The sequence below is a fragment of the Eublepharis macularius genome, chromosome 5 (genome assembly GCF_028583425.1).
Source record: "Eublepharis macularius isolate TG4126 chromosome 5, MPM_Emac_v1.0, whole genome shotgun sequence".
Classification (NCBI taxonomy): domain Eukaryota; kingdom Metazoa; phylum Chordata; class Lepidosauria; order Squamata; family Eublepharidae; genus Eublepharis; species Eublepharis macularius.
The window spans coordinates 100,301,300-100,325,815 of record NC_072794.1 but is presented as its reverse complement, the minus strand read 5'-3'; the positions used below and the strand labels follow the sequence as shown (position 1 = coordinate 100,325,815).

At 43.8% G+C, this 24,516-nt stretch overlaps 1 protein-coding gene across 6 annotated transcripts in view; it reads left to right on the top strand.

Annotated features, from left to right (window-relative positions):
- PTPRF (protein tyrosine phosphatase receptor type F) overlaps positions 1-24,516 on the top strand; it is a 717,473-nt gene that overhangs the window by 689,362 nt on the left and 3,595 nt on the right. For all 6 annotated transcript variants that reach the window (XM_054979543.1, XM_054979542.1, XM_054979544.1 and 3 more), the window contains 10 exons: positions 995-1,092; positions 6,641-6,764; positions 8,135-8,310; positions 15,511-15,630; positions 16,296-16,450; positions 17,941-18,226; positions 20,385-20,563; positions 22,571-22,697; positions 23,337-23,462; positions 23,754-23,908. In XM_054979543.1, coding sequence (XP_054835518.1) covers positions 995-1,092; positions 6,641-6,764; positions 8,135-8,310; positions 15,511-15,630; positions 16,296-16,450; positions 17,941-18,226; positions 20,385-20,563; positions 22,571-22,697; positions 23,337-23,462; positions 23,754-23,908 — 1,546 coding nt within the window. The remainder of the gene's footprint in view (positions 1-994; positions 1,093-6,640; positions 6,765-8,134; positions 8,311-15,510; positions 15,631-16,295; positions 16,451-17,940; positions 18,227-20,384; positions 20,564-22,570; positions 22,698-23,336; positions 23,463-23,753; positions 23,909-24,516) is intronic.

The window sequence follows — 24,516 nt, the reverse complement described above, 5'->3', positions numbered from 1 at the left end:
ACTGTGCAACTGTTTTGTTGGTACTACCATCCTGGATTATTTTGAGATACAGCGTAGTTACTCTCCCCCCCCCCCCCGCCCCACCCTTTAATGAGCTTCAAAAGAGATGTGTTCCCTGCAAATACTGGTTTAGTTCTCTGTTCTTGGAATGCTAGTTAAAGAAGAGAGTTGGGAATTCATTGTCTTTCTCCCTCAGGCCTGTAGGCTTAACTTTAGCTATGGCTTTCCATGAAAGGGACCTATTGCCTGTTTCACTTTATGTTGCTTGCTTTGAGCATCATAGAGCAATAAAGAGGGAGGTCAGTTGTCATAGCAGAAAATCTAGCCTGTTGATATTCTGGAGGAGCCTGTTTTGTGTGATCATGAACTCTGTGCACAACTTTCTTTAGTATATTGACTGTGCAAAAGTCATACGGCCCAGACTCTGTGCTCTCCCTCCCCATTACTAGCTAAAACATTCTTTGTTAAACAATATGTTTAACTGCTATTATGACATGGGAATTCTTAGTTCTTCTACAGTGGAACTGTGTCTAGTTTTGTCTGTTGCCACAGGCATAGAAGGTACGAAATAAGTGAGTTAAGGTCAATTAAAATTATGGTTCTAAGCAAGGAAAAGAGACATCTGTTCTAGATTACTGTCTCTACACAGTAGTACATGCTTCTGTAGGGCACTTCTTTCTGCATGAGTTTTGTGCTGAATTTTATTGAGTGCTACCAACTGGTCCCAGCCTCAGTCTATGCAGGAGCATCTTCCCAAGCCTCCTTACCCTTTCTAATCTAGGTGTGGAAGCCACCTGGCTGGCTGCTGTCCTGTCTGAGCATGCAGGTGTATATTGTGCCATCACATGAGCACTGCATTTCATGTGATCTCACTCATGCTCCATTCATCTCACCAGCATTACACATTGTCATCTGAGCCACTATGCACATATGGAAAAAGTTCCTCTTTAGCTGAGCAGTAATTTTTCCCTCCCACCTCCCCTTTCTGTGGCAGGTATGCGTGACCACCCTCCCATTCCAGTGACAGACCTTGCTGACAACATTGACCGGCTGAAGGCCAACGATGGACTGAAGTTCTCCCAGGAATATGAGGTAAGCCATTTTAAGCAGTTGTTTGGAATCCATATTTGGCTAGTTGGCACTTTCTCTTGCAATTTCTCAGCCCAACCTTGCTGAACTAAGGAAGGAATTCCTTGAACCAAGTGGTTCCCTTGCTCTCATATCTGCCAGGACAATATAATCCTCCTGACCTTCAGTCCACACTGCTATCCCTGTATTTCCCAGTTCTTTCATTGCTTCTAATTTGAATCACTTCACAATTACTTTTTGCAACAGTGGTATTCATGCTTCATGCTTTACAAAGACAGTAAAATGAATGGTGGAAATAGCCAATTGAGTACTTGTTTTGCTGCCAGTGCACACATCTGGGTAGCCATTATATACAGTGGTTTCTCATTGTGCATACTGGAGGCCACACAAATGTTTAGATAACCGTTCTCATGTCACATTTTGTATCCTTTTCTGATAGTTATTAATATCTGTGTTAGAAAGTATAATGTGCTGTAGCCATCGAAGTGCTGTTTATACTCTGATGGAGGCCGCCAAAACAGTTGCATCAAGAGTCCAAGGATTGCCATGGCTCTTGCTGCCAAGCTCCTTCTCTTCATGCTGAACCGTTCACTAGGCAGATGATTAATATGAAAGATTGCTATGTTGGAAAAAAGTTCCCTTGCAGCTATTAGAGTCATAGAAACAGGATAAATGCTTTCCTGTGCTTGCAGCTAGCCCTGCAGGGCCCACTTCAGCAGTGAAGGCCTGAACGCATAAATAAAACACTCTCATATGAGGAGACAGGGAGAATGAATTGAGGAAGACTCCTTTGCATGCATTATTGGTCCTGCTTGAATTGTTATCTGACTTTGCCCCGCCTTCCCCTTGCTGCACTGTATCTTCCTTGATTCAGGAGATGTGATAACCAGCATTACCCACAATACAAGATTGTAAGTGCTGGAGTGCCAAGAAGCATTGACTAACTGGAGAATACCATGGGTATCAAGCTAGTATAATATATGCAGACTCATTAGTATGAGTGTTTCTGGTTGCACAGATCTGACAAGATCCCTAAAGAGCTTGATTTTGGAACAGTCTAATCCTCAGAGGGAGAAGAGGCAGAACTGGGAACCAAATCCTGATATAATACAGTGCTCAGGAGATCCTTAACACTACCAGTGACCCACCACCACCTGAGCCCCTAGATCCAGAGGCCTCAACAGAAGAATTTGCCTCAGGCTCAGACTATATTCCAATTAGAGATGGGCACGAACCACAAAAAACACGAACCATGAGGTTGGTTCATGAGTTTTCACAAACCAGGAACCACGAACTGGGACAAGTTTATGAACCAGTTCTTGGTTCGTGGTTTGTGGGGTTTAAATGCCCCTTTCCAAACGCTTAGCAGCAGCAAGGAAAGGTGCATTTGACAGTTTAAAGGACCCTTTCCTGCCTTGCAACTGGCAGGGCCCTTTAAACTGCCCAAACTCCCAACCCCAGCCCCACACTTACCTTGCACTGCGGGCTCGTGGCGTCCTCCCCCTCCTCCTGCGAGGGGCAAGAAGGCCGTTTTTGGCCTCTTCTGCTGCTGCGTGGGCGGAGGAAGCAGAAAACAGCCTTCCCGCGGCGGCCATTTGAGGGGCAGGAAGGCCATTTTCGGCTTCCTCCTCCGCCTTGCAGGCCCATACAGTGGCAGAAGAGGCCAAAAATGGCCTTCCCATCCCTCGCGGGAGGAGTGGGAGGACGCCACGGGCCTGCAGGGCAATGTAAGTGTGGGGTGGGGGTGGGGGCTGGAGTTTGGGCAGTTGAAAGGGCCCTGCTGCTTGCAAGCAGCAGGTCCGTTTAAACTATCAGCTGGCAGGCAGCGAGGGAGGGATCCCCCCCTGCCGCCTGCCAGTTGTTAGTTTAAAGGGCCCTACCGCTTGCAAGCAGCAGGAAACGTTTATATGGCCATTTCCCTGGGGAAATGGCCATTTAAACTGCCCCTTTAATACGACCTAAACGAACCAGTAAACCAGTTTATGGAAGTTCATGGAAATTGTTCTTGCATTTTTTTTTGGGTCGTAATTCGATTGCCAGTGACTGATTCAGGAGCCCATTAACTCTCCAGTTAAGAAGCTTTGCACCTTAACATTGGTCACTTGTTATGCTAGCATGGGTTGTTGCCCTGTCATCATTAATAATTTAATTTAATTTAATGTATTAGATTTCTTGCCCACCCTCCCTGCAAGTGGGCTCAGAGTGAGTTACAACACCATACAGTAATACAATAAATTAAAACAACACACAATAAAAGATAAAACACACCATTTCATTGTTCCAATACAAAAGTTAAAACCACAATCTAAAATGCAGCATGAGATAGTTCACCATAATACGTCCCACACACCAGTATCATGGAGGTAGGGCAGGCAGGTTGCCAGAATGTAAAGCAAGTGGACGAAAAGGCTACAGCAGAGAGGCCGACTAGGCAGTTTGCCCATGCACCACCACCGTAAGCCTGGCAGAACGTTTCCATCCAGAATTGTAACAAGTCCCACAGGGCCCTAGTCTTGATGGAGAGAGAGTTCCACCAGGCTGGAGCCAGGGCCAAAAAGGCCCTGGCCCTGGTCAAGGCTAGGCAAACGTCCTTGGGGCAGGGATCACTAGAAGATGTTTGTCAACATGTGGCTGAACCATGTGGCTAGCAAGTTTTGGCTCCTTCCAGCCTGCCCAAAAACCTGTATTGTATTGAAAGCATTGCCAACTATACAAGAAGGGCTCCTGTATAGCAAAAAGAAAACCAGCTGCCCAGTCACTGGACCTGCACACTAGTTTGTTAGTTGTATAGCTGTTTAACGCATGAGAGGCATGTCAGAAATTAAGGTTCCTCTCCTCTCACACATAATACACACACATGCACACACAGGTACTGGTTGCTTCGGTTTCATATCCTGTAAGATTCTACTTTGAGGTCAGTGTGGAAGTGTGATTCAGGTTTTACCCCACTGGACGGAGTGGAGAGAGGCTGGTCTGACCTTTAGTTGAAGTAGCCCAGCAGAAGAATTGTACTTAATAGGTTTCAGCTGCACTCTGGGTACCCCTCCTTCCTTGCCTTATTTACTCATTTGCTCACCATTAAGGGTGAGACAGGTGCACATTAATTCATCACTGGGGCTTAAATTAAATCATTTCACTTCTAAATGAGTCACTCATTTGCAGACATATTTAATTAGCACCTCTTCACAACCAGGTGGATTCTGCCTGCTGCCTTTCTCACCTGGTTGCCCTCTTATGGGGTTGTTAGTGATAGAACATGGTTTTTGCATCTCTTTACAGCAAAGCAAGACAATTGTCTTAATGGCAGTGCTGATGCTACTCCAGGGAGGTACAGGGGCATCTCTTCCAAGAAATTGCAGCTGTTGTGGCAAGATGAGATCCTGACAGAGATATATTTGCTCTTCTGACATTAGCATTCTGCTTTAGAACAAGAACTTTGGGAGAGCTCTGAAAGAGGCTTTCCACCTCTGCACAGCTGAAAGTGATATGGGCTCAGCCACAGCTATTCATTCATCATTCTACTGGAGCAAGAGTTTGTGCAAGAGATACTGGCCACATTCTCAGTTGTTTGCAAAAGCAAGGTTTTCCCCCCATCCAGCATTTACTGTACAGCTTGATATCTGATTACTGTGTTTTAGCCTTTCGCCATAAAAGGTCAAAGTTCAGGGTAGACAGTTCAATCAAATGTATGGTAATGTGATAATAGGCATTTCCTGTGCCTGTTTTTATCTTTGAACTACCTGCCCAGGAGCAAATGCTTCCAATCACAGATTTATTGCAAAAAGAAAGGCATGTTGTACACAAAAATCCAAACTGAAAGCTATTGCTCTACAGGAATGAGATGAATTCCTCTGGGCCAATGTGAATCAGATACCTGGAATCAGAAAATTTCTAGCATGTAAGACATGTGCTTAATGTGACTAAAGACTCAGCTATGAGCTACAGAGAGCTGGGCTACATCTGCTCCTGCCACTTTGCACTGCACTGCCTGCTTATTACTCTGATAATAGAAGATTACAGGGTTCTTGTTGAAAACGTCTATTTACATCCTGCATTTCCCAAACCACCTATTAGCAGTGCTGTGATGTCATATCCTCCCCACTGAGGCTGTGAAAATCCTCTTTCTTATGCTGTATGCTCTTGCTGGAAGCAGAAAGCCACTACCATTGAGCCTAGCATGAGGATGCTCTATTTGTCCACACAGCCAGTAGAACTCAGCCCTCTCAGCAATCCAGCCAGTGCACAGAGCTTACTGCTGACAGCCTCAGCCCATTGCCCCTGGAAGAGCAGTAAAAGGAGAAGGCCAGCACAGCCATCACTGATTCATAGCTTGAGCAAGGAAGCTTCCTGAGAGCATATTGAAGAGGGCAGGAGCGAAGTGAAATGCTGGCACTCTGAGCTTTTTTAGCATTGTTGAACTTGCATTCTGGTGCCATTCCATCTCCTTGCCCTGAGCCTTCTTTTATCTTAGTTAGCCATCTCCCCCATAGCTATGCCTGTAGGTCAGTAAAAAAAGGAAACATCTTTGTCCTTTACAATTTCTTCAAAGATGAGCTTATTTTCCAGTTTTCATGTCAGGCTTGGGACCAACCAGGGCTCATTTTGAGGGGGAACACGCAGGAACGCAGTTCCAGTAGTTCCCCAAAGAGGTCACATGTCAGGTGGCCCCTCCCACCTGACTCTTGGCCATTTTGGGCCTGTTTTGGCCTGGATTGGGGCCAAAACGGCCCGGATCAGGCCTGTGACAGGTGGTGGATCATTCTCCCGCTCAGCAGTGGCCTGATCTTGACCATTTTGGGCTCCTTTTCAGCCATTTTCAGCCCCTTTTTGACATTTTGGGCCCAATTTTGGCCCTGAATGGCCAGGATTGGGTCCAAAATAGCCCAAGATGGGAGATGTCGGGGTGTGGCATATGCAGGTCACCACTTCTTTGCAAATCACATCATGCCGTTGTACACAGAGAAGCAGGATTCCAGGTTCCCAAACACAGGATTCTTTCTGTAAGAAAAAATATCAGATACATATGTTTGTTTCTGTTTCCAGGCTTGGTTTTAAAGATATTGGGATATTTTGTGTTTTCAAGTGTCAAAAAGTCCTTTTCCCGCAACTGATCATATTTACTGAGAAATGGCACTCAAGAAAATTCACTCAGATAAGAGCATATTATGATTTAGCATTTTTGGCAATGTATTAAAAATCATAAAATTTGCTCAGTGCAAAAAATTAAATTTAAGTGTTGCATTTAGCACAAGTGGCAGTTCCCAAGATCACTTTTTAGAGATGTCTTTCTCAGTGGTTTTGCAGATGAGAGGCCAATGCAGGCCGATCCTGTGAATCAGGCTTCAGTTCCCCAATGTGATGCTTCTGCAAGCTTCCTTCCACACTGCTTTGCATTCTGGAAGTGGCTACTAGTTATTCCAGAACTAGTTATTTCAGTTATTCCAGAGTGGTACGTTGACAGTTGCTAAACATGCCACAGGTTGAGAGAGTACGTTGCATCTTTGCACCCTGGCAGCTACGTGACCTTCATTTCCTCTCTTCTTCATGGCAGTCTGTTGATCCAGGGCAGCAGTTTACCTGGGAGAACTCCAACCTGGAAGTGAACAAACCAAAGAACCGCTATGCAAATGTGATTGCCTATGACCATTCTCGTGTTATCCTGACTTCCATTGATGGTAAGTTAGTAGCTCTTGCTGCTAACATCATTTCCTACATCAGGTGTGAGGAGTCACACCTGATGCAATCAGCTTTTAAGCACTTTAAGGCACAAGGAACTGACAAGGCACCATAGATCAGGCAGTCCCTACTTCAGTGGTTATATATTTTGCAAGGCAGGTGATGGTTGTAATGAGGCTCAACTTGGTCCTTGCTGTTTTATCCAACTCTGTTGATCTAAAAAGTCTGGAAACAGACCTCAGTATCTCCAAAGTACTGAAAGTACTTGGAAATAAGCACAACTACTTTTGGGATGCTCATACCACTGCAGGTTTTTTTTATTTTTAAACTCCACAAAGCATGACAGTGAAGCAAAAGAACAAGATGAGAAACTGTGCCTCTCAGACTAATTGTGATTCTCTTAAAAGCCATGGTTTGTCTCCAGCAAAAGTTAATCTTGGATCCATAAGTTAGTAAGTGTGTGCATGTGTAGGACAGGCAGCTATGCATAGTACTCTATCCTGCTTATCGGAAAATTGCATCTGTGAAAGAACAGGAGTATGCACTATCTCTTGTAGCCATGGCTGTCAGACATCAGGCAGTACATAGCCTCTTCTGTAATCATAGCTAGAACTTTTTGCTGTCCATTTGTCTGAGACCCTGGACAGCTGCTGTCGATCAGAATAGACAAAGCACTGATCTAACTCAGTATAAACCAATGGTCAGGCTCAATATAAAGCAGCTGCAGGTGTTCAAGGCAGACAGAGCGTGTCACTGCAGAAGGCCTTGGCTGACAGATAGGCTGTTGGTTCCATGCTGTGCTTCTCCTGCCATTTTGCCCAATTGTGCCATAGTTTGAGCAAAACAGTTTGGGGGAAGGGAAAAAGTGTGACCAGGCCTTGCTACTTGTGTATCCTGCATTGTGACTAGCAACCTCATCTGAACCTTTTCTGTATGTGTGGGCTCCAAAATACATCTCACATTGCAGCACTCGGCCTGGAAGCTCTCAGCTGCTCACTTCCTGTCATACATGCTTCATGGACATTACAAGGTCTAGAGAATCAGACTAAGCACTGCAGAAGAAAAATAACAACTTTATCTCTTGTGAATTGGTCCTGGCTTTGCTAGATAGTGATTCTTTTTCACAGTGTCTAATTGTGATCTTTTTGCATTGAATGGGATAATACAAATTCCTCCTCTTGTCCCTCTTAAAATACTCCTTAAAATGGATCTGCCATCACTTTCCATCCTACCATTGGTCAGTGAGGCAACTGTTTCTCTGAATTGGGTGTCTGTGCCATATATTTCCCCTCGCAGGTTGGTCCAAAATTTTTGCTAATTCTTTGCTTTGTCAACCTCCAAAGATTCATGCTCTTTCACTGTCCTTCAGGCGTCCCTGGAAGTGACTACATCAATGCCAATTATATCGATGGTTACCGAAAGCAGAATGCCTATATTGCTACACAGGGGCCTCTACCAGAGACACTCAGTGACTTCTGGAGGATGGTGTGGGAACAGCGCACAGCAACTATCGTCATGATGACTCGGTTGGAAGAGAAGTCTCGGGTATGGACCGATTGTGTGTTGAGAATAACTTGTTGCAGTCCATGTTTAAAATGTGCACCATCAGTGCTCTGGCACATAGTGCTGCTGAGCTGACTAGATACTTTGTATGGTACTGGGGAATGATGAAATCCTAAGAAAAGGTTTTGGGGAAATTAGAGCAACAAAACATTCCTCACAAACAAAGACAGGAATGCAGGTTAATGCTGTACTGCTCCTCTTACCCAGCCCCGTTTCACATGCTGGCCTGGTTCTCACACAGGCACACCACTATTTGTATCCATTCTTGGCTTAACACTAACTCTGTTGTGGCCTATGTGCCAGTCATGTGATCTGTACACTGGAAAAATAGGGAGAGGGTACTATACAGTCATGCCCTCTGCCATGTGAAAGTCAAGTGCACCAAGGGGCAGGACATGCTGCTAATGTTACAATGGAAACTTCTCTCATATGCATTCTAAACATCTTCACAGAGCTTTAGGGAGGGCAATATAATTCCCTATGTAGGCAGACCCTGCCCACTTGCTGAGAGACCACCCAACTTAAGATACCTGAGTTCAAAACCCTTCAGATATATGGTTCTTGGTTTAGAATCTTGCAAGGAGGGTTCTGGATGAAGCAATATTCTTGTGGTGAGTATTTGTGCTTGCAGAATATTTTATGTTCCCAAGCCAACCTCAGGGCAGGGAGATGTGCACTTGGACTGTGGTGTACTTGGATCTTTATTCAAGAAGCTGGGAGACTGGAAATGGGGAATTTGCAGGGAAGGGGAAGAGGTTGAATGAAGGGGAGGAGGATGTATGCAGATGGAAAAGAGAATAAATTCAGGTGTATTGCCTACTCTGATCAACATTGAAAGCAGGGATTTTTTTTTATGCAATAAAAGGACTACGGAAGTAAATGGCAAAGAGCATGATAGGGACCAGCTTCTTCTGTCTCCCCAGGTAGGAAAAAAAATCTCTGAGAGAGAGAGAGAGAGAGAGAGAGAGAGAGCTTTTCAATATTCTCTTATAGTGAAAGGCATGTGGCCTCCCAACGTGCTGGGCTTCTGCTGCCGTGGTTAGTAGTCATTGATTGACTTATCATCTGTTTATGTTGCTTATGTTAGTGACCATCACAACACCCTGTAACTGTGTTAATTATGTATTATGCACAAACATACTTATGTTTTACTTAATCTGTACCTTTTATTTTAGCGGATGACCTTAGAAATTTCAGCATTTCTTCCTATTCGTTTTTCCTATACCACTCATAATCTTACAAATCTCTATCCAGGTTGATCTTTTTTAAAAGCTAGATAGCTCTCATAAAGACTATTCAACTTTTATATAATTTTCTTACTTTTTATTGCATTACTATCCTTTTTACATACCCACTATAACTTTTAACAAATAGATAATATATTGGAATACAACAATAAAATATATGATATGAAAAGAAAATGAAGGATATTTCTACTCAAAATCTATTCCTTTATACATTTGTATTCAACATGTTACATTTAAATCTTATTCTCATTCTGCTTCTACAATACAATACTTTTATATACAATTTTTTAAAAACTGTTTCTTATTCTGAGTTTGTCTCCTGCTTGCATAATACATATTCAATCTCTCCTCAGATTTCATGATTGATCTGTTTCTTAAATAAGTTGTTCGTTTCACCATTACTGCATACTCAGCAGGTTTATTTTCCCATTCTTCTAAGTTTGGACAGATGTCTGATTTTCATTTTGCTGCATAAATGATTCTAGCTACTGTCACCATATATTCAAATATCTCTTCCAGGACTTTAGGTAATTTATTGGGCAATATTCCTAATAACATATTCTTAGTTTCCATAGGAATCTACATTTTAATATATTCTGCATTTTTCCATTCATTTCCTTCCAATATCTTTTTGCTTTTTTGCACGTCCACCACATATGATAAAAGGTTCCATCTATATCTTGACATTTCCAAGATTTTTTTGTTCTACTTTTTTTGTCTACTTTCTCAATTTCCTTTGGCGTAATATACCATCTGAAAAACATTTTGTACCAATTTTCTCTTAACACCTGGCTGGCTATGAATTTAATTTCTTTTTCCCATAACCATTCCCATTGGTGCATAGGTATTTGCTCTCTAAAAGTTCTGAATCCACTTAATCATACATTTTTTCACTTGTTCTTCTTCTGTTTCTAATTGAAGTAATAACTTATATATCCATCGTAATAAATTATCTTTTTGTTTTTGTAATCAGCTGTTCAAACTGTCTTCTCTGTTAAGACTCCACCTTCCATGTTGATAATCTTTCGTCTTGATACTGATTGATAATATAATAACCATTGAATGCTGATTCCTTCATCGCTAATATCTTGCCAGGACTTGAGTTTCCCCTGAACATTTACCATATTGCCATATGTTAAAAAACCACTTTTATTTCTCGTATTCTTATCATAATAAGCTTCTATTGAGGACATGAGCAGAGAGTTTGGAGGACTCAGTAAGTTCCAATGTTTAAACCATATTCTCAAAAGTCCATCTCTAATTATGTGACTCCTTTCTTAATGATCATTTTGGTTGATTTCTTTATCCATAAATAATCATGTAAGCATTCATCTAAGTCTGCTGATTCAAGTTTTACTATTCTTTATCTTGGATTTTTGATCCAATCCACAATCCAGACCAGGCTTGCCACTTGACAATACTAATTGTATTACTATCCTTTTTGAGATGGCACAACAATATCATTGTTAGAGTGTTGGACTTGAACTTGGGAAGTCTGGGTTCAGATGCCTGTGAAGCCATGAAAAAATGATTTTGAGGGAAGGGACTATGACATTGGCAGAACATGTGCTCTGCATGTACAAAACCTCTGGTCAAATCCCTGGCATATCAAATTGAAGATTTTAAAGGAAAAGGCAGGCCTTCCATTGTCTAAGACCTTGGAGAACTGTTGCCAATCAGAGTAGACAGTAGTGAGCTAGTTGGACCAATGGCTCTTTATAAGCAATTCCAAGCTCATTTCGCTTGTGCAAGTAACAGTGCTGCTGCTTCAAATACCCAAGTAGAAAACCAACAGAGGCACTTGTGGGTGTGAATGCAAACCAAAAGGACCAAAGTCCACCCCAAACTCCAAGCATTCTCACTACAGGAGTCATATATTCTTTTCATAATCAATAAAGTGCTATGTTCCAATGATACTACATACAATCTAACTTACTCAGACTTATAACATAAGAGGTGCACCCCACTCAACAAGTACACCATTAATCCTGAGTTAATACTGTCACAGAAATCCTGAAGCTGAGTACAATTAATAAGAACCTAGTGCTGATACTCTCATATCCATACAAAATATGCAAACCTGCTGCTATTCCCAATAATAATACAAATGAAGGAAATATAAATAAAGTCCGAAAAGACTGTTCTTTTTCAAACACCCAAGTGGCATCTTTGTGTGGCAAGCATTTTGTGTGATGATTCCTCCATGACTTAGGCAGGTTTCAGTACACCAATAAACTTTTTTGTTGTTTGTGTTACTAAAATTGTGAGGACAGTGCACCTTGGCACAAACATATATCCAATTGGAACGGCTCCACTTGGTTACATAACAACTGTGTGTGCGCACACAAATCAGTTAGGCCTAAGAACTCCAAAATAAGCCTTTCAGTTTTAGAACAGTGTTTGTTTTTGAAGTAAAAAAGAAATGGCCCTTTTTAGTGTCAGAATTAATGAATATCCAAAGTCCAGTTTGCTTTGCTTTGGGGCGTCCGGCTATCAGAAGACACTCCACAGAGTGTGTTTCTCTAAGATAACATGTTCTGTAAGGCCCTTTGGGCACCTGTCTCTGCCTCCTGCTTTGCTGCTGTTGAGATGTGCATTATCTCCTGGTAACACACCTCCCTTCCTTCTCACTCCTAATTACCTCCTAGGAGACAGAGGATGCATGGCACCCTCGAGGTGACATACTTCAATAAGCTAACCTCTGTCCAACTAAGTGTAGTGTGTAGGGAGAGGATACATTTACCTACTTGTTCCTCTGTACTGAGTAGAGTTCAATACTCTCTAAAGGCCTGCCAGCCCATTGCCATCAAATACACATCCTAGAGAAGCAGGTACCGACACCAAGGGCATCTAGTCACTTCAGGAATCTTAATTGCTTCAGAGTGACATCAGGCAAAGATGTAGGAGTACAACGCCTGATCCAAAAAGCAGATTTCCAAGACAGGGTGCTCTTTTAACATCCCTTCACTTTGCTCACAGCCTCTTGAACTTACCCCTTTCCCCATTTCCAACTCAAGTGCAAAATCCCAGCCCAGGAACTTTTAAGAGCTGCCTCAAATGAGTGCTAGCAAGCAACAGCTATTTCTCAGCCCTAACAGTGATGCTTTGTATAGGTGTGGTTGCCTTGTACTTTGACAGTTGGGGGAGGGGGTTCAATGCTTTTTAAATCTTATGAAGGGGGATCATAATCTCTGCATGAGAAATCTATAAGAACCAAGGTTTTATGGCTTGTAGTTCTTGCCAGCTTGATGGCAAACGTCATCCTCACCTTTCATGTTTGCACACTACATAAAAGCTGCAAATAGCAGATCCATTCACTATCTTCAAAGTATTTATAATTGGCAGCAGAATCAGCAATACACGCAATCTGTCTCCTTCTCCTGAGCCTCCAGAGCTCTATCTAAGCCAGGAAACTAGTGCAGAAGGCCTGAATTCCATTTATTTCCAGAAGAGAATTTCCTTGTACTCTCCTAGTTTCTGTATCAGTCAACAGAAAGTGTCATCAGTCCCAGATACACTAGAACAGCAGGATTTGAGTCCAGTAGCACCTTAAGAGACCAACAAGATTTTCTGCAGAAGGGAGCTTTGACTCTTGAAAGCTTATACCCTGAAAATCTTGTTGATCCCTAAAGTGCCAGTGGACTCTAATCCTGCTGTTCTACTGCAGATCAACACAGCTACCTACCTGAAACTAGATACAGTACAGCCTCCTCATCCCTGGTTTTGCAAGGAGCATATATTAGGACCGCTGTTCCTAAGAGACCTAGTATATGTATATTCTAAACTAGTCCTGCTTCCTTCATAGCAGCTGTATGAAGGGGAAAACTACTTCTCCCAGCAATTGAAAGAGCTACTGGGCACTGCCAACAGTAAATGAATTTCCAGGTTGTAAGCATGTTCCTGACATTAATGAGAAGCGAGTGATGCCAGAAGAAAGACTCGCTTATCTGGTTTAGTGCCATCATGCATCAGCTTCAGCATAAAATTTACAGAGCTTGAAAATGGGGCATAAACATTATGGGTAAATTTGGCAGAAAATGTGAGTGACTCTTATCTGGTCATGAATAAATAATTTTCAATTACCAGCCAGGGCTCTGCTATTAAACCCTGAGATAGATTACTTCAAAGTTTGTTTTGTTATTTGTATGTACACAAGAATGCAATTTCATCAAGAGTTGGGCAGAAGATAGAGGCTGCTGGACACAAGCAGGCCTGCAACATGCCCTCAATTGCCACATTGATGTTTGCTCACAGGTGGGCCAGGCAGCAGGTCACCCTTGTAAAAAACACGTTGTGCAGTCCCTGGGAACCCAGATCCCAGTTAGCCAAACTGTGCAAACTGGGGAGTCAGCAAACTCCCCAGTTTGCACAGGCATGTAGTATTCATGTACAGGAAAAGAACAGGCTTTGGAATAAGCAACTGCTATGAAGCAAAGGAAGCTGCGCCCCATTGAAAACTCTCCAGCTCCAGGACACACTTTCATCATTTACCCAGTAATGGTTACAAAGCCCACCCAGTAAAAACATCTTCAATTAAAAGGCAGAACACTATTGATTTCTAATTAGGTGGTTGTTCCACATTCTCTTCATTCCCTGTAAATACACACAGCTAATAATTATGTTTACTATTTCTTGACAGGCTCAGATGATCCTCATTCATTCTTCCTAGTAGAGGGGCAGGGAGGAAGCTGCTCTGTTGTAGTCAGGCAGCTGCAGGGTTAGCTGGGCAGGAGAGACAGGTGCAGACAGAATAGGAAATGAGAGCATGCGATGGTTCTGAGGAAAGACTGGCATTCATCAGAGGTGGGGCAAGGGGAGAGAGGCGCAGCAGACACATCCGGGGATTTGTCTTGAAAACATTAAGATGCACACAGAGGAACAGCCAGCTGAAATAGCCCCTTGTGGAGTTAGGTACAGGAAACATGCTACAGATCCAGCTTTTTGGCTTTGATTCTGTTATTTGGGGATAGGGGGAGAAAGAGAATAGAAAAAAAAGCAGGCGTCATAATCTGGTTCATCCCCTGGTTACTTGTTACCTTCCCAGCAAAACAGTCCAATGTTGGTTTAGCAGAGAGCAGCATTCTCAGCCACTCTTTTAAAAACACTCCTCCCAAAATGAGCATTCAAGGTCAGATCTACATTTGTTTTGGGCCTGGTTTGCCAAGCCAGCCGTTAAGGTACTCATTATAAAACTTCCATTTGTTTCTCTAGGAGCTTTCTGAATGCCTGTACGAAAGGAGATCTCTGGACTTGCTGCTGTGTCTCAGACCGAGTCTCCTTTTCCCAGGCTTCTCTTGGCTCAGGCTTGGTGTTTCCATGCTGCTGCCCCTCTGGGAACATCCCACGTCCTCTGATCTGCCCCTTCACAATAGTCTCTTATGGAGGGCAATAGTGGTGACCCTCCTCCCCACCTGCAGGAACCACAGCAAAGGATTACACAGCAGCCAGACTTCTCACACTCAGCACTGAGGGGAGGAGGAATGAGCGTGCTTGCTTACAGACACTGATCTCTTCTGAAGAGCAGGGCAAGGACAGAAAATTACAGAAGAAATTGTTTTTGAATTAACCGTTTTTCTCAGTTTCCCTCTCTCTCATTAACATCCTCACTCCTTATTCCTACCTCTCAGCACCAAGAATCTTGGTGGTTCTTGTTCTCTGTCTAGCCATCCAGTATTACTTGCCCTTTGTAGAACAAGGTATAGGGCAAAGCAGAAAAAAAATCCTCTTGCTTTGTGCCTCTAGGCCAAAAATAGCGTGAGCTTTTTGCATTCCTAGAGTCATGGATTCCAAACTGCTGTTCGCTCCTAGTATTTACAGGTGATAAGTGAGAACTGAAGAAAATCAGCCTCTGTGCTTCAAGCATATGCACGGCATATGCAAAGCTCAATGGAGGTCATGCATCACACAGTTTTCTTTTCTCTGTGTCCCTCTACAGGTAAAGTGTGACCAGTATTGGCCAGGCCGTGGTACAGAGACCTATGGATTGATCCAAGTTACATTGCTGGACACAGTTGAACTTGCAACATACACAGTCCGGACATTTGCTCTATACAAGGTAAAGAAAGAAGGGGGAACATGTGAGCAGCTTTGGTTCTGGGAGAGCCCCCCTGGAAGTTTGCCAGCCAGTGAGATGCATGAATTGAGACCTGCCTTGTCAAGGTGGAGTTGCCTTCAATTCTTTTCAGAATACAGTTCAGGGAGATCAGTTGGCAGTGTGGTGGATTGAGACTGAAAGCACGCCACTGCTTTCAGAGAGGCGTGTCAATCTTTTATGATGCTTGGTGCAAGGGAACGCGTCATCCAAAATATATTGTAGATGGTTAAAGCAGAAGCTCCAGCTGCCATGCCAGTCTTCCTCTCACTGCCCATGGTTGCATGTCCAGTTTCTTGTGCTCAGTTACAGTTTGGGCATAGTAACCAATCCAGCTTTGAGAAATCTATGATAGTTGGATGGACAGTGTTGTATGTGAGGTTGTTTTGTGTTCCTCACATACAGTTTGCTGAGAAACAGAAGTGAGGCATCTCTGCCCTTTGGTGGGGGGCAGGTATATTGAGCTGAAGACGGAACATTTGAATAGTCTGAAAAATGTGTGTATATTGTAAGGTGTACAGTGATTTAGTGCTGTTGCATTAAATGGCTTTTGTTAATCTATATTTCTGAGCTGGGGAGGTAATTAAGCCCAGTGCTCACCATCTGGCATCTTTTGGCTTCTTTCATAGAATGGGTCTAGTGAAAAGCGGGAGCTGAGGCAGTTCCAATTTATGGCTTGGCCTGACCATGGGGTGCCAGAGTACCCCACCCCTATCTTAGCCTTCCTTCGACGAGTGAAAGCCTGCAATCCCCCTGATGCTGGGCCAGTGGTTGTACACTGCAGGTAAGGCCTACACATGGAGGGCAGATGTGTTTCTGGTCTAGTTTCTGGAGGGGGCTAGAAAGGGCCTTCCAGTCTCTGTGGTGGCACTGTTGCACCTCTTGGGATTGAAAGCTCCTCTGTCGCTGTAGAAACAAGGAACCACTATTATACTTCCTCTGTTAGCATAAGCAGGACTTTGGTGTCACTGCTCAACAGAGCAATTCTTAATTCACTATTTTCTCTGAGAAACAGCAACAATATTATACAAATTAAACAATGTCAGGAGGGTGTTAGAATTTCAGCAGAGATTCCATGTATGTGCCTAATTACAAGAATACTGATCACTCAGATGCACAGTCCAACACACACAAAACACACATGCACTTTGGCATTCACAAAATAGGCAATCATTATTCTTTTATTGACTTTTCTATATCTCAACTGATTCATTAAACCATAAAAATAAACTAAGAATGCATCAGTTTTTAGACAGAAAAAAAATCACTGAAACACAGTAAGATTAAATAACCCAGAGCTATGCATTCAGAATTCAACACAATGCTAATTTACAGTCGTTAGACTAGGATCTGGGAAAACCTGGTTCCATTTCTCCACTCTGTCATAGAAGCTCACAGTTGACATTGGGCCTGTCAAGGTCTTTCAAACTATGTCCCTCAGAGGGTTGTTGTTGCAAAGATAAAGGAGGGTAGAACAATGTGGTAAGCTGCTTTCAGACCCCATGGGAGAGAAAAATGGGTATAAATTTTAAAAAACCATATGATACTAACTCACATCACAATGAAAATGAATGAGCAACATGCCACATCTGTACAAAACACAAACGGGCATGGGATACAGGCTATCTGCATGTGCACTCATAGACTCTTCTTGATGCACTTTGTGATGGAAAGAAACGACTGCTTCAGCCACAAACATTAGTTTGCTAGGAATCAGCATCTTATCTAGCCAGTGATTTATCTCTTGCAGCTGAGTGGGAACTATTACTGAACAAACCACTTCATCACTGCAGCTTGCACAAACTCCTTAGAAACGGTATTTAATGCTCTCCCTTCATGCTCTGGTTCATATGGGAGTGGTGTATGATTAACACACACTCTCTCTCCCTATTAAAACCCTGTTAAGAATTTGATGTGAGCAGCAGCAAGATGTCCTGCTGCATCTACTGGATATTACATCTGTTGCTGTTTCTTTGTGTACTGGGAGCATAACAGAGTTGTTTGCTCCAAGAAGCATATCCCCATCTCCACTGAATAAGGATAGGGCTCCGTGGCTTTGTAAGGGAGGACACAGTGTATCTGGGGCAGATTGCAAGTTACCCATCATCCAAATTTTATATGGTTCTACTCATGAGATCCAGTCTACATCCTTTAGCACCCATCAAAGTAAAACCTGGAGGATCTCTCTTCCTGAAGCTTGAGGAAGAGAGAGAGTGTGAGGCTGAGTTTGCCCCTGAAAGACATGATTTCATGCTGTGTGCTTTGCCTTCACAGTGCCGGTGTAGGCAGGACAGGCTGCTTCATTGTAATCGATGCCATGCTGGAGAGGATGAAGCATGAGAAAACGGTTGACATCTATGGGCATGTGACATGCATGCGCTCACAGAGAAACTATATGGTGCAGACTGAGGATCAGTATATCTTCATCCATGAGGCCTTGCTTGAGGCAGCCACCTGCGGAAACACTGAGGTGCCTGCACGCAATCTATTTGCTCACATCCAGAAGCTGAATCAGGTACCTCAAGGGGAGAGTGTCACAGCAATGGAACTGGAGTTTAAGGTGAGCAGCAGAGCATTAACAGCATTTTTCACCTATATAGAGAAACAGCCATTATGTGCTGCATGGCTAGAACTGGCACCCTTCTGTCAACCCCCACAGATCTGTGAGCTCCTATGAGAAATCAATTCCTGGGTTGAAGGGAGATACACATTTTCTAGGGATAATTATTCTTTTGTAAATTTCTAAACCAGGTAAGAAGTGATTAAAACACATTTGAATTGCAAAGTGGGTGTAATCGACATTTCCCTCCCAGATTGGCAGCTTCAGGGAAGGATATAAAAAAAGGCAAATTGATATGAAGTTCTCAGCAGCGTTGCTTTGCAGAGCGGCAGGAGTTGCATCCAAAATCAGATGCAGATGGGGCATTAGTGATCATTGATGTCACTATGAACAATTTGTCAAGAAACTCTTCTGACTTTCAGTACCTGAAATGTCAGTAGCTCCAATGCTTCTTTCCTTGCTCAATGCTGACATCTCCAGAATTTGGGGAAGGTGAGAGGCAAGGTCAGTGTGTCACGTTGGCTGGCTGGCTATCAGAGGCTGCTTTGGTTGTCACAAGTGTCTGTGCTTGCCAGCAACACCACTCACTTACATGGCAGCCTCATACCAGTAATTCACACAGCTCTTACATTGTTTGTGAGTCCTTGCTAGTGCCCATGTTCTCCAATGCGATGCATTTGTGCAACAGAGACGTCTGGGGGAAGACAGTTCTCATAGGGATGCAACAGAGTATGGAGACCAAAACTTTGCAGAAGCCCTGTTCTACCCTGAGAATAGCTACTTGTGAAACCACAGCCAATGAATCAAACTTGCTGACTTTCTGTACAAACCACAGAGAAAGCAATACTGCCTCTGAACAATGCTGGCTCCAGGGGTTTTGTTGGAAGAGGGCAGGTGATGGGTGGGTTACAGCTGCTTCCTTTCCATTATCACTACCCACCCTCTCACTTCCTCTCTTCAGCTCACTATTGATCATCGACTTCCCCCAAGAGGATAGGGCAAGCTGCTTCTTACCTCTGCTACCACTCAGAGATAAGACGAGTAGCAAGGAAAAGAGGCAGGGACAATTGCCACCACCACTTTCTGGGCCTCTTGTGCTGCCCCAGAGCAAGACAGCCAGTACATGGAGGAGTGAGTAGTCTTTTCACAGGTGAAATAACCAAGCAAATAATAGTGTCAAGAAAAGGAAGAAGCCACCACCTATTTTCTCCCTTGCCCACCAGTTCTCTTCCGCTTGAAGTAGATGACAGGCACATGAGCAAGCGGACTGCACTGACTCCTGGTGAATGAGCAGGCCACAGAAACAGCTGCTTTTCTCAGTCCTGAGAGATCATCACAATGGAATGAAGGAGGGACGATCACCACATGCTGTCCTCTCCCTCTAGGTGAAAGTGGGGGATCCCTTCCCAGAGAGAAAAGGCATATAAGCAAGTGGATGGAAGCTACTCCTTTCCACTGCTATCACTGCTTGCTGGAAGAAGAGCACCTGGCCAAGGGGCTCTAGCTGGGGACCTTGGCAACCAGATGATGCCAACTGCAGCTCTAACTTGGCCTTGGGCTCACACTGGAATTAGAGCTACAAAGCAAGGATTGGGGGGTTGCGGGGGGGGGGAGAAAGGGTGGAATATAGACTCAGTGGAGCAGGATGACTTTGTATCAATGAGAAGTCCTCATAAGATTTGGAAAATCCATATTTATGCTGCATAGGGTTTTCTCTCTGTTGTGATACCCATGCAGCCTCATACACTGAGCCACCCTTTAAGCATAGGGCATTTAGGTCAGGGCTTGAGGGGCCCCTGGATGGGATAAGGGGCAGAGGGAGCTTAGAGAACCAGTGTCTGATGCTAGAATGAGAGAGCTGGTGATGGGGTATCACTAATGTACAAATTCAAGGGAGGAGCACAACATTATTGAATGATCTTGTGCCTTTACTTACAGCCCTTTCACATTACATCTTAAAGGTTACAACAAAGATGCTTTACTGAAGTGTACATATAAAAATATAAAGTGAATGAGACAAATGTGCACTTGTAAAGCATTTATGCATTTCACAGATATGTTCACCAGAAAGCTGTGATTGGCTGCAGCTCCCTGTTAACTGTACCTTCTGCTATAAGCATGGTTTACCTCTGATCTGTTGCCTTTCCTCCCCTACCAGCTCCTTGCCAATTCTAAAGCACATACCTCAAGATTCATCAGTGCCAACCTCCCATGCAACAAATTCAAAAACCGCCTGGTAAACATCATGCCATATGAGCTGACACGGGTTTGCCTGCAACCAATCCGGGGAGTTGAGGGCTCAGACTACATCAATGCCAGCTTCGTAGATGGCTACAGGTAAAACCCTCATTCTACTCACTCATGGTTGTTCTCTCTCCCCTCCATAGTGCAACTGCACTCCCTTCTAAGCTGGGCAGTCTTGCCAGGAAGCATCCAGGCAACAAAAGCAGTGAGTCGTCTTCCACCTGGGGTCATGGGCTGCCTACTTCCTAATGTCTGACATCTCAGTCATAGGCAGACACTTTATCCTTTTTAGCATCCATAATATTCCAAGCTTTAAGGTAGAGGTGGCAGATTCCTTCATACTCAGCTTTTCTCCAACCTGTGTTGCTAAGCCACTGACTTTTCTGTCTCCCAAACTCTTGCTCTCAAAGAGTGGTACTGCTTTGTTCCAAAGCACTATCTGGCAGACCAAGAGATCCATGCTTACTGAGAAGTAGGAGGTCTTTTTATTTAATGTGCTGAGTCCTGAATATGGTTAGAGTCACATAAGGCTGACAGTAGGCACTGGGAAACACTCAGTTTGAAGGAGGGCTCTCCAGTAAAACTCTTCCCGAACCTGGCAGGTGAGTTGCATCACATTTCCAGAAAGTTATGTCACCTTGCAAAAGAAAGCAATCAGTCTGTTCGCAAATTTTCCTGCTTACTGAAGTGTATCTTCTGCACAGGGAGAATCATTGCCTTCCATATTACCCCTCCCAAGATACCACATAGAGCTGCAAAGCAGCAATGGATTGGCAATTGCTGAAGATGTCTTGGGAATGGCAAGTAATGGCACAAACACACACAGTGATATGGGAAAGCTTTCTAGTGCAAATCAGAAAAAAAAAACTGATGCTAAGCCTCTAGGGTATCATGCAGGGGAATCAGGAGCAGATGAGCTCCTATCCACTCTTCAGCTTAAAATCTCAAAGTTTCATGGCGGTTTTGGAGTTACTACCTCCATGTGCCTGGTGCTGAAGGAGAGAGGCTGCTATTGATAGAGGTGTGCTGGTGGAAATGCCTGCCAAGCAGCAGGTGGTAGCATTTCATGTCGTACCTAAACCATCCCTGCAGGCCCCTGTTTATCTCTTTCTGTCCTTCCCTTTGAAGTGAGAAATCTTTCTCCACTTTATCTAAAGAGATCAATTGGCCCAAGGTGCAGTAGACGGCTCTGAAGCTGCATCTTTATTAGTGTCTTTGTTTCTTCCAATTCACTTCTCCTCCACTCCCACCTTTTATGATGACTTATAAATCCACCTTGGAGCAGCTTCCATCTCTGTCCCACACATTACAGCTGTCCTACAACAGATTCATTAATTTTTAGCACCAGTGGAGAGATTAACTGAGAGCGGATAAGGCTAAGAGCCCAGGACTACATTGAAGAGTCTGTAGTGCCCCACAGTGGTGACACAGAAATGTCACAGCTCTCATTTACAACTATCAAATTGATTTTACACTCTGGATACCCACCTCTAACATCTTCAGTGGACTGGACTTCGGGATCCTTAAGGGTGATCCCAGAGCCCCTGTGTGTATATTTTTTCTCTGTGCCTTTGAGTCTTTTGTGTCAGCAGTGCCACTAGACTTTCATAACAGCAAAAATCCCAGTCTTTTTTTTGGGGGGGGGGGTGTTAACCATACATCCCTATGTCAATGTGGACTTTTAACCAAGAAACTTTGTTGTACGCTTGAAGGCCACCGGCAGCATTAAACAGCAAGACTGGAACAGCTGCAACACCTACAAAGCATGATAACCTAGCCTAGGTATGCATTTTAGAAGATCCGCCTAGCAAATTGTATAGCATTAGTTACTCCAGTTTATTAGAGATCTCTCTTCTCAGGTTAAGCAGCCCTGGATAATTTCATTCCATTATGAATTAGGCAAGTGGATGAAGTAATTGTTATAAAATGCTACATAAGTAAGCATCTAAGTGGGTCATTGTGGACAAATACCTAGATGTGTGACACATTCCCATAGTAACAATTCCTTGATCTGGCTTCTTGCTCCATCAGCTAATCACGACCTTCATCTTTCAGCAGTGCTAAGTCAACCATCGATCTGAATTGTTTGGTATATTCCAGGCAGCAAAAGGCCTATATTGCCACGCAAGGGCCGTTAGCTGAGACCACAGAGGATTTCTGGCGGATGCTGTGGGAGCACAACTCCACCATTGTCGTGATGCTGACCAAGCTGCGAGAGATGGGAAGGGTAAGAAGCATCCTGAGCTTCTGGAGAGGACTGGTGCTAAGTAAAGTCTGTTTTGCAGGCTGGTTCCAGGTGTATGGCCCAGTATTTGGGGCAGCAAGTTCAAGACATCTGACTTTGCTTTCCTTCTCATACTCCCTGCCAAGAGTGAATTTCCCTGCATCAAGCTTCCAGCTACTTGGCACCCTGGCTCCACCAGGACCTGGCTGATAAGCCAAAGGAGTTTTCTTTGCAACCAAGGGTTTGATTTCTTTCTCTATCCAAAGCTGTAAGGGGAACTGTTAAGCTCAGATCACAGCCTCTGTTTGGATTTTCCAGGAGCCAGAAGAAATAGGTCATTTAGTCTAAATTGTGAACCATGTTTCTTAGTGGCTTGGTATGGGAGAGCAGTCTGATTGCTCATCAGGAAGTTATGGGGAATGGAGGTGTTAAAGGATTAAGGTGAGCATTCCTAAATCATTTCCATCGTGCTAGGAGTGAGGGAAAAACACAACCGACTAGCACGTTGCTGCTCACCACAGTAAGTGCTGTACCACCTCACACTAGGTCTCCAGATTGCCCCTGATTCAGTCACTTCATACTCTTGAAGGCAGTGAGCATCATCCTGTTTTGAGTGGTCCTAACTCTTCCTTTCCTTTTCAGGAGAAATGCCATCAATATTGGCCAGCAGAGCGCTCTGCTCGGTATCAGTACTTTGTGGTGGATCCCATGGCAGAATACAATATGCCCCAATATATCCTGCGTGAGTTCAAGGTCACTGATGCCAGAGTAAGTATCATATAGGTAATACCTTGGCTAACCCAGTGGTATTTGTTTCATCATTACCCATGTGCAAAGGTGCAGATGGGCATTTTACCTTATTAGGTATCTGATCTCTCATTGCCAGGACATTCTCCCACTGGGGTCTGTTTAAAGTAGCAGCAACCCTTTCATGTGTGCCTCATGGTATCATGAAACAAAGACAGTAAGCAGCAAAGGCATCCCTTTCTCAGGACTTCCTGGCACCAGTATGCAGGGCACAGCTGCAAAGTGACTATATCTTTCTCTCACACTATCCAGGACGGGCAGTCAAGAACCATACGGCAGTTCCAGTTCACTGACTGGCCTGAGCAAGGAGTACCAAAAACAGGCGAGGGCTTCATTGACTTCATTGGGCAAGTCCATAAAACCAAGGAGCAGTTTGGCCAGGATGGGCCCATCACTGTGCACTGCAGGTGAGTGCTGGGGTTAGACTGTCCACAGAAGCTGGCTGTGTGCCAGTGGTGAGGGACCTGAGACTGCTGAGGAAAGCTAGATGGTTATTGGATAGAATAACTTCCAAACCTGGAAATATGAGGCCATCTCCCAGGGGTAGGCAGGTGAGACTCTGTTCTTTTCCACAAGGGGCTTTTTCATCAGTTCTGGTCTCATACTGCATCGATTTCTCTCCAGCCTTCTACACGCACAGTCAAAATACTCTGATTCAGTCTCCAAAACCTGCTTTCCCAGAGTCTTTTGCATTCCGTACCAAGAAGGGCTGCAACTGCTGCAGAACTGATCTTTCCTCCCTCCACACATACCCTAATGTTTTTTTTCCAGCAAAGTCAAACTGGGTATTTTTTAAGTGCAGAATGCTTTCTTTGGTGTGTGGCCTGGCCCTGGCTTTCGCCCTCCCCTTCATTCCCCTGCAACATGATTGGTTGAACAGCAACCAGTCCAGGGTTTTTTTCCTGAATTTTTTTTTTTAAAAAAATTAAATGGCAACCTTGCAACATTGGTGCCATTAAAAAAGTTGTAAGATTCCTAAGCAATCAGCTGAGGAGCCGTCAGCAAGTCCTCAAAG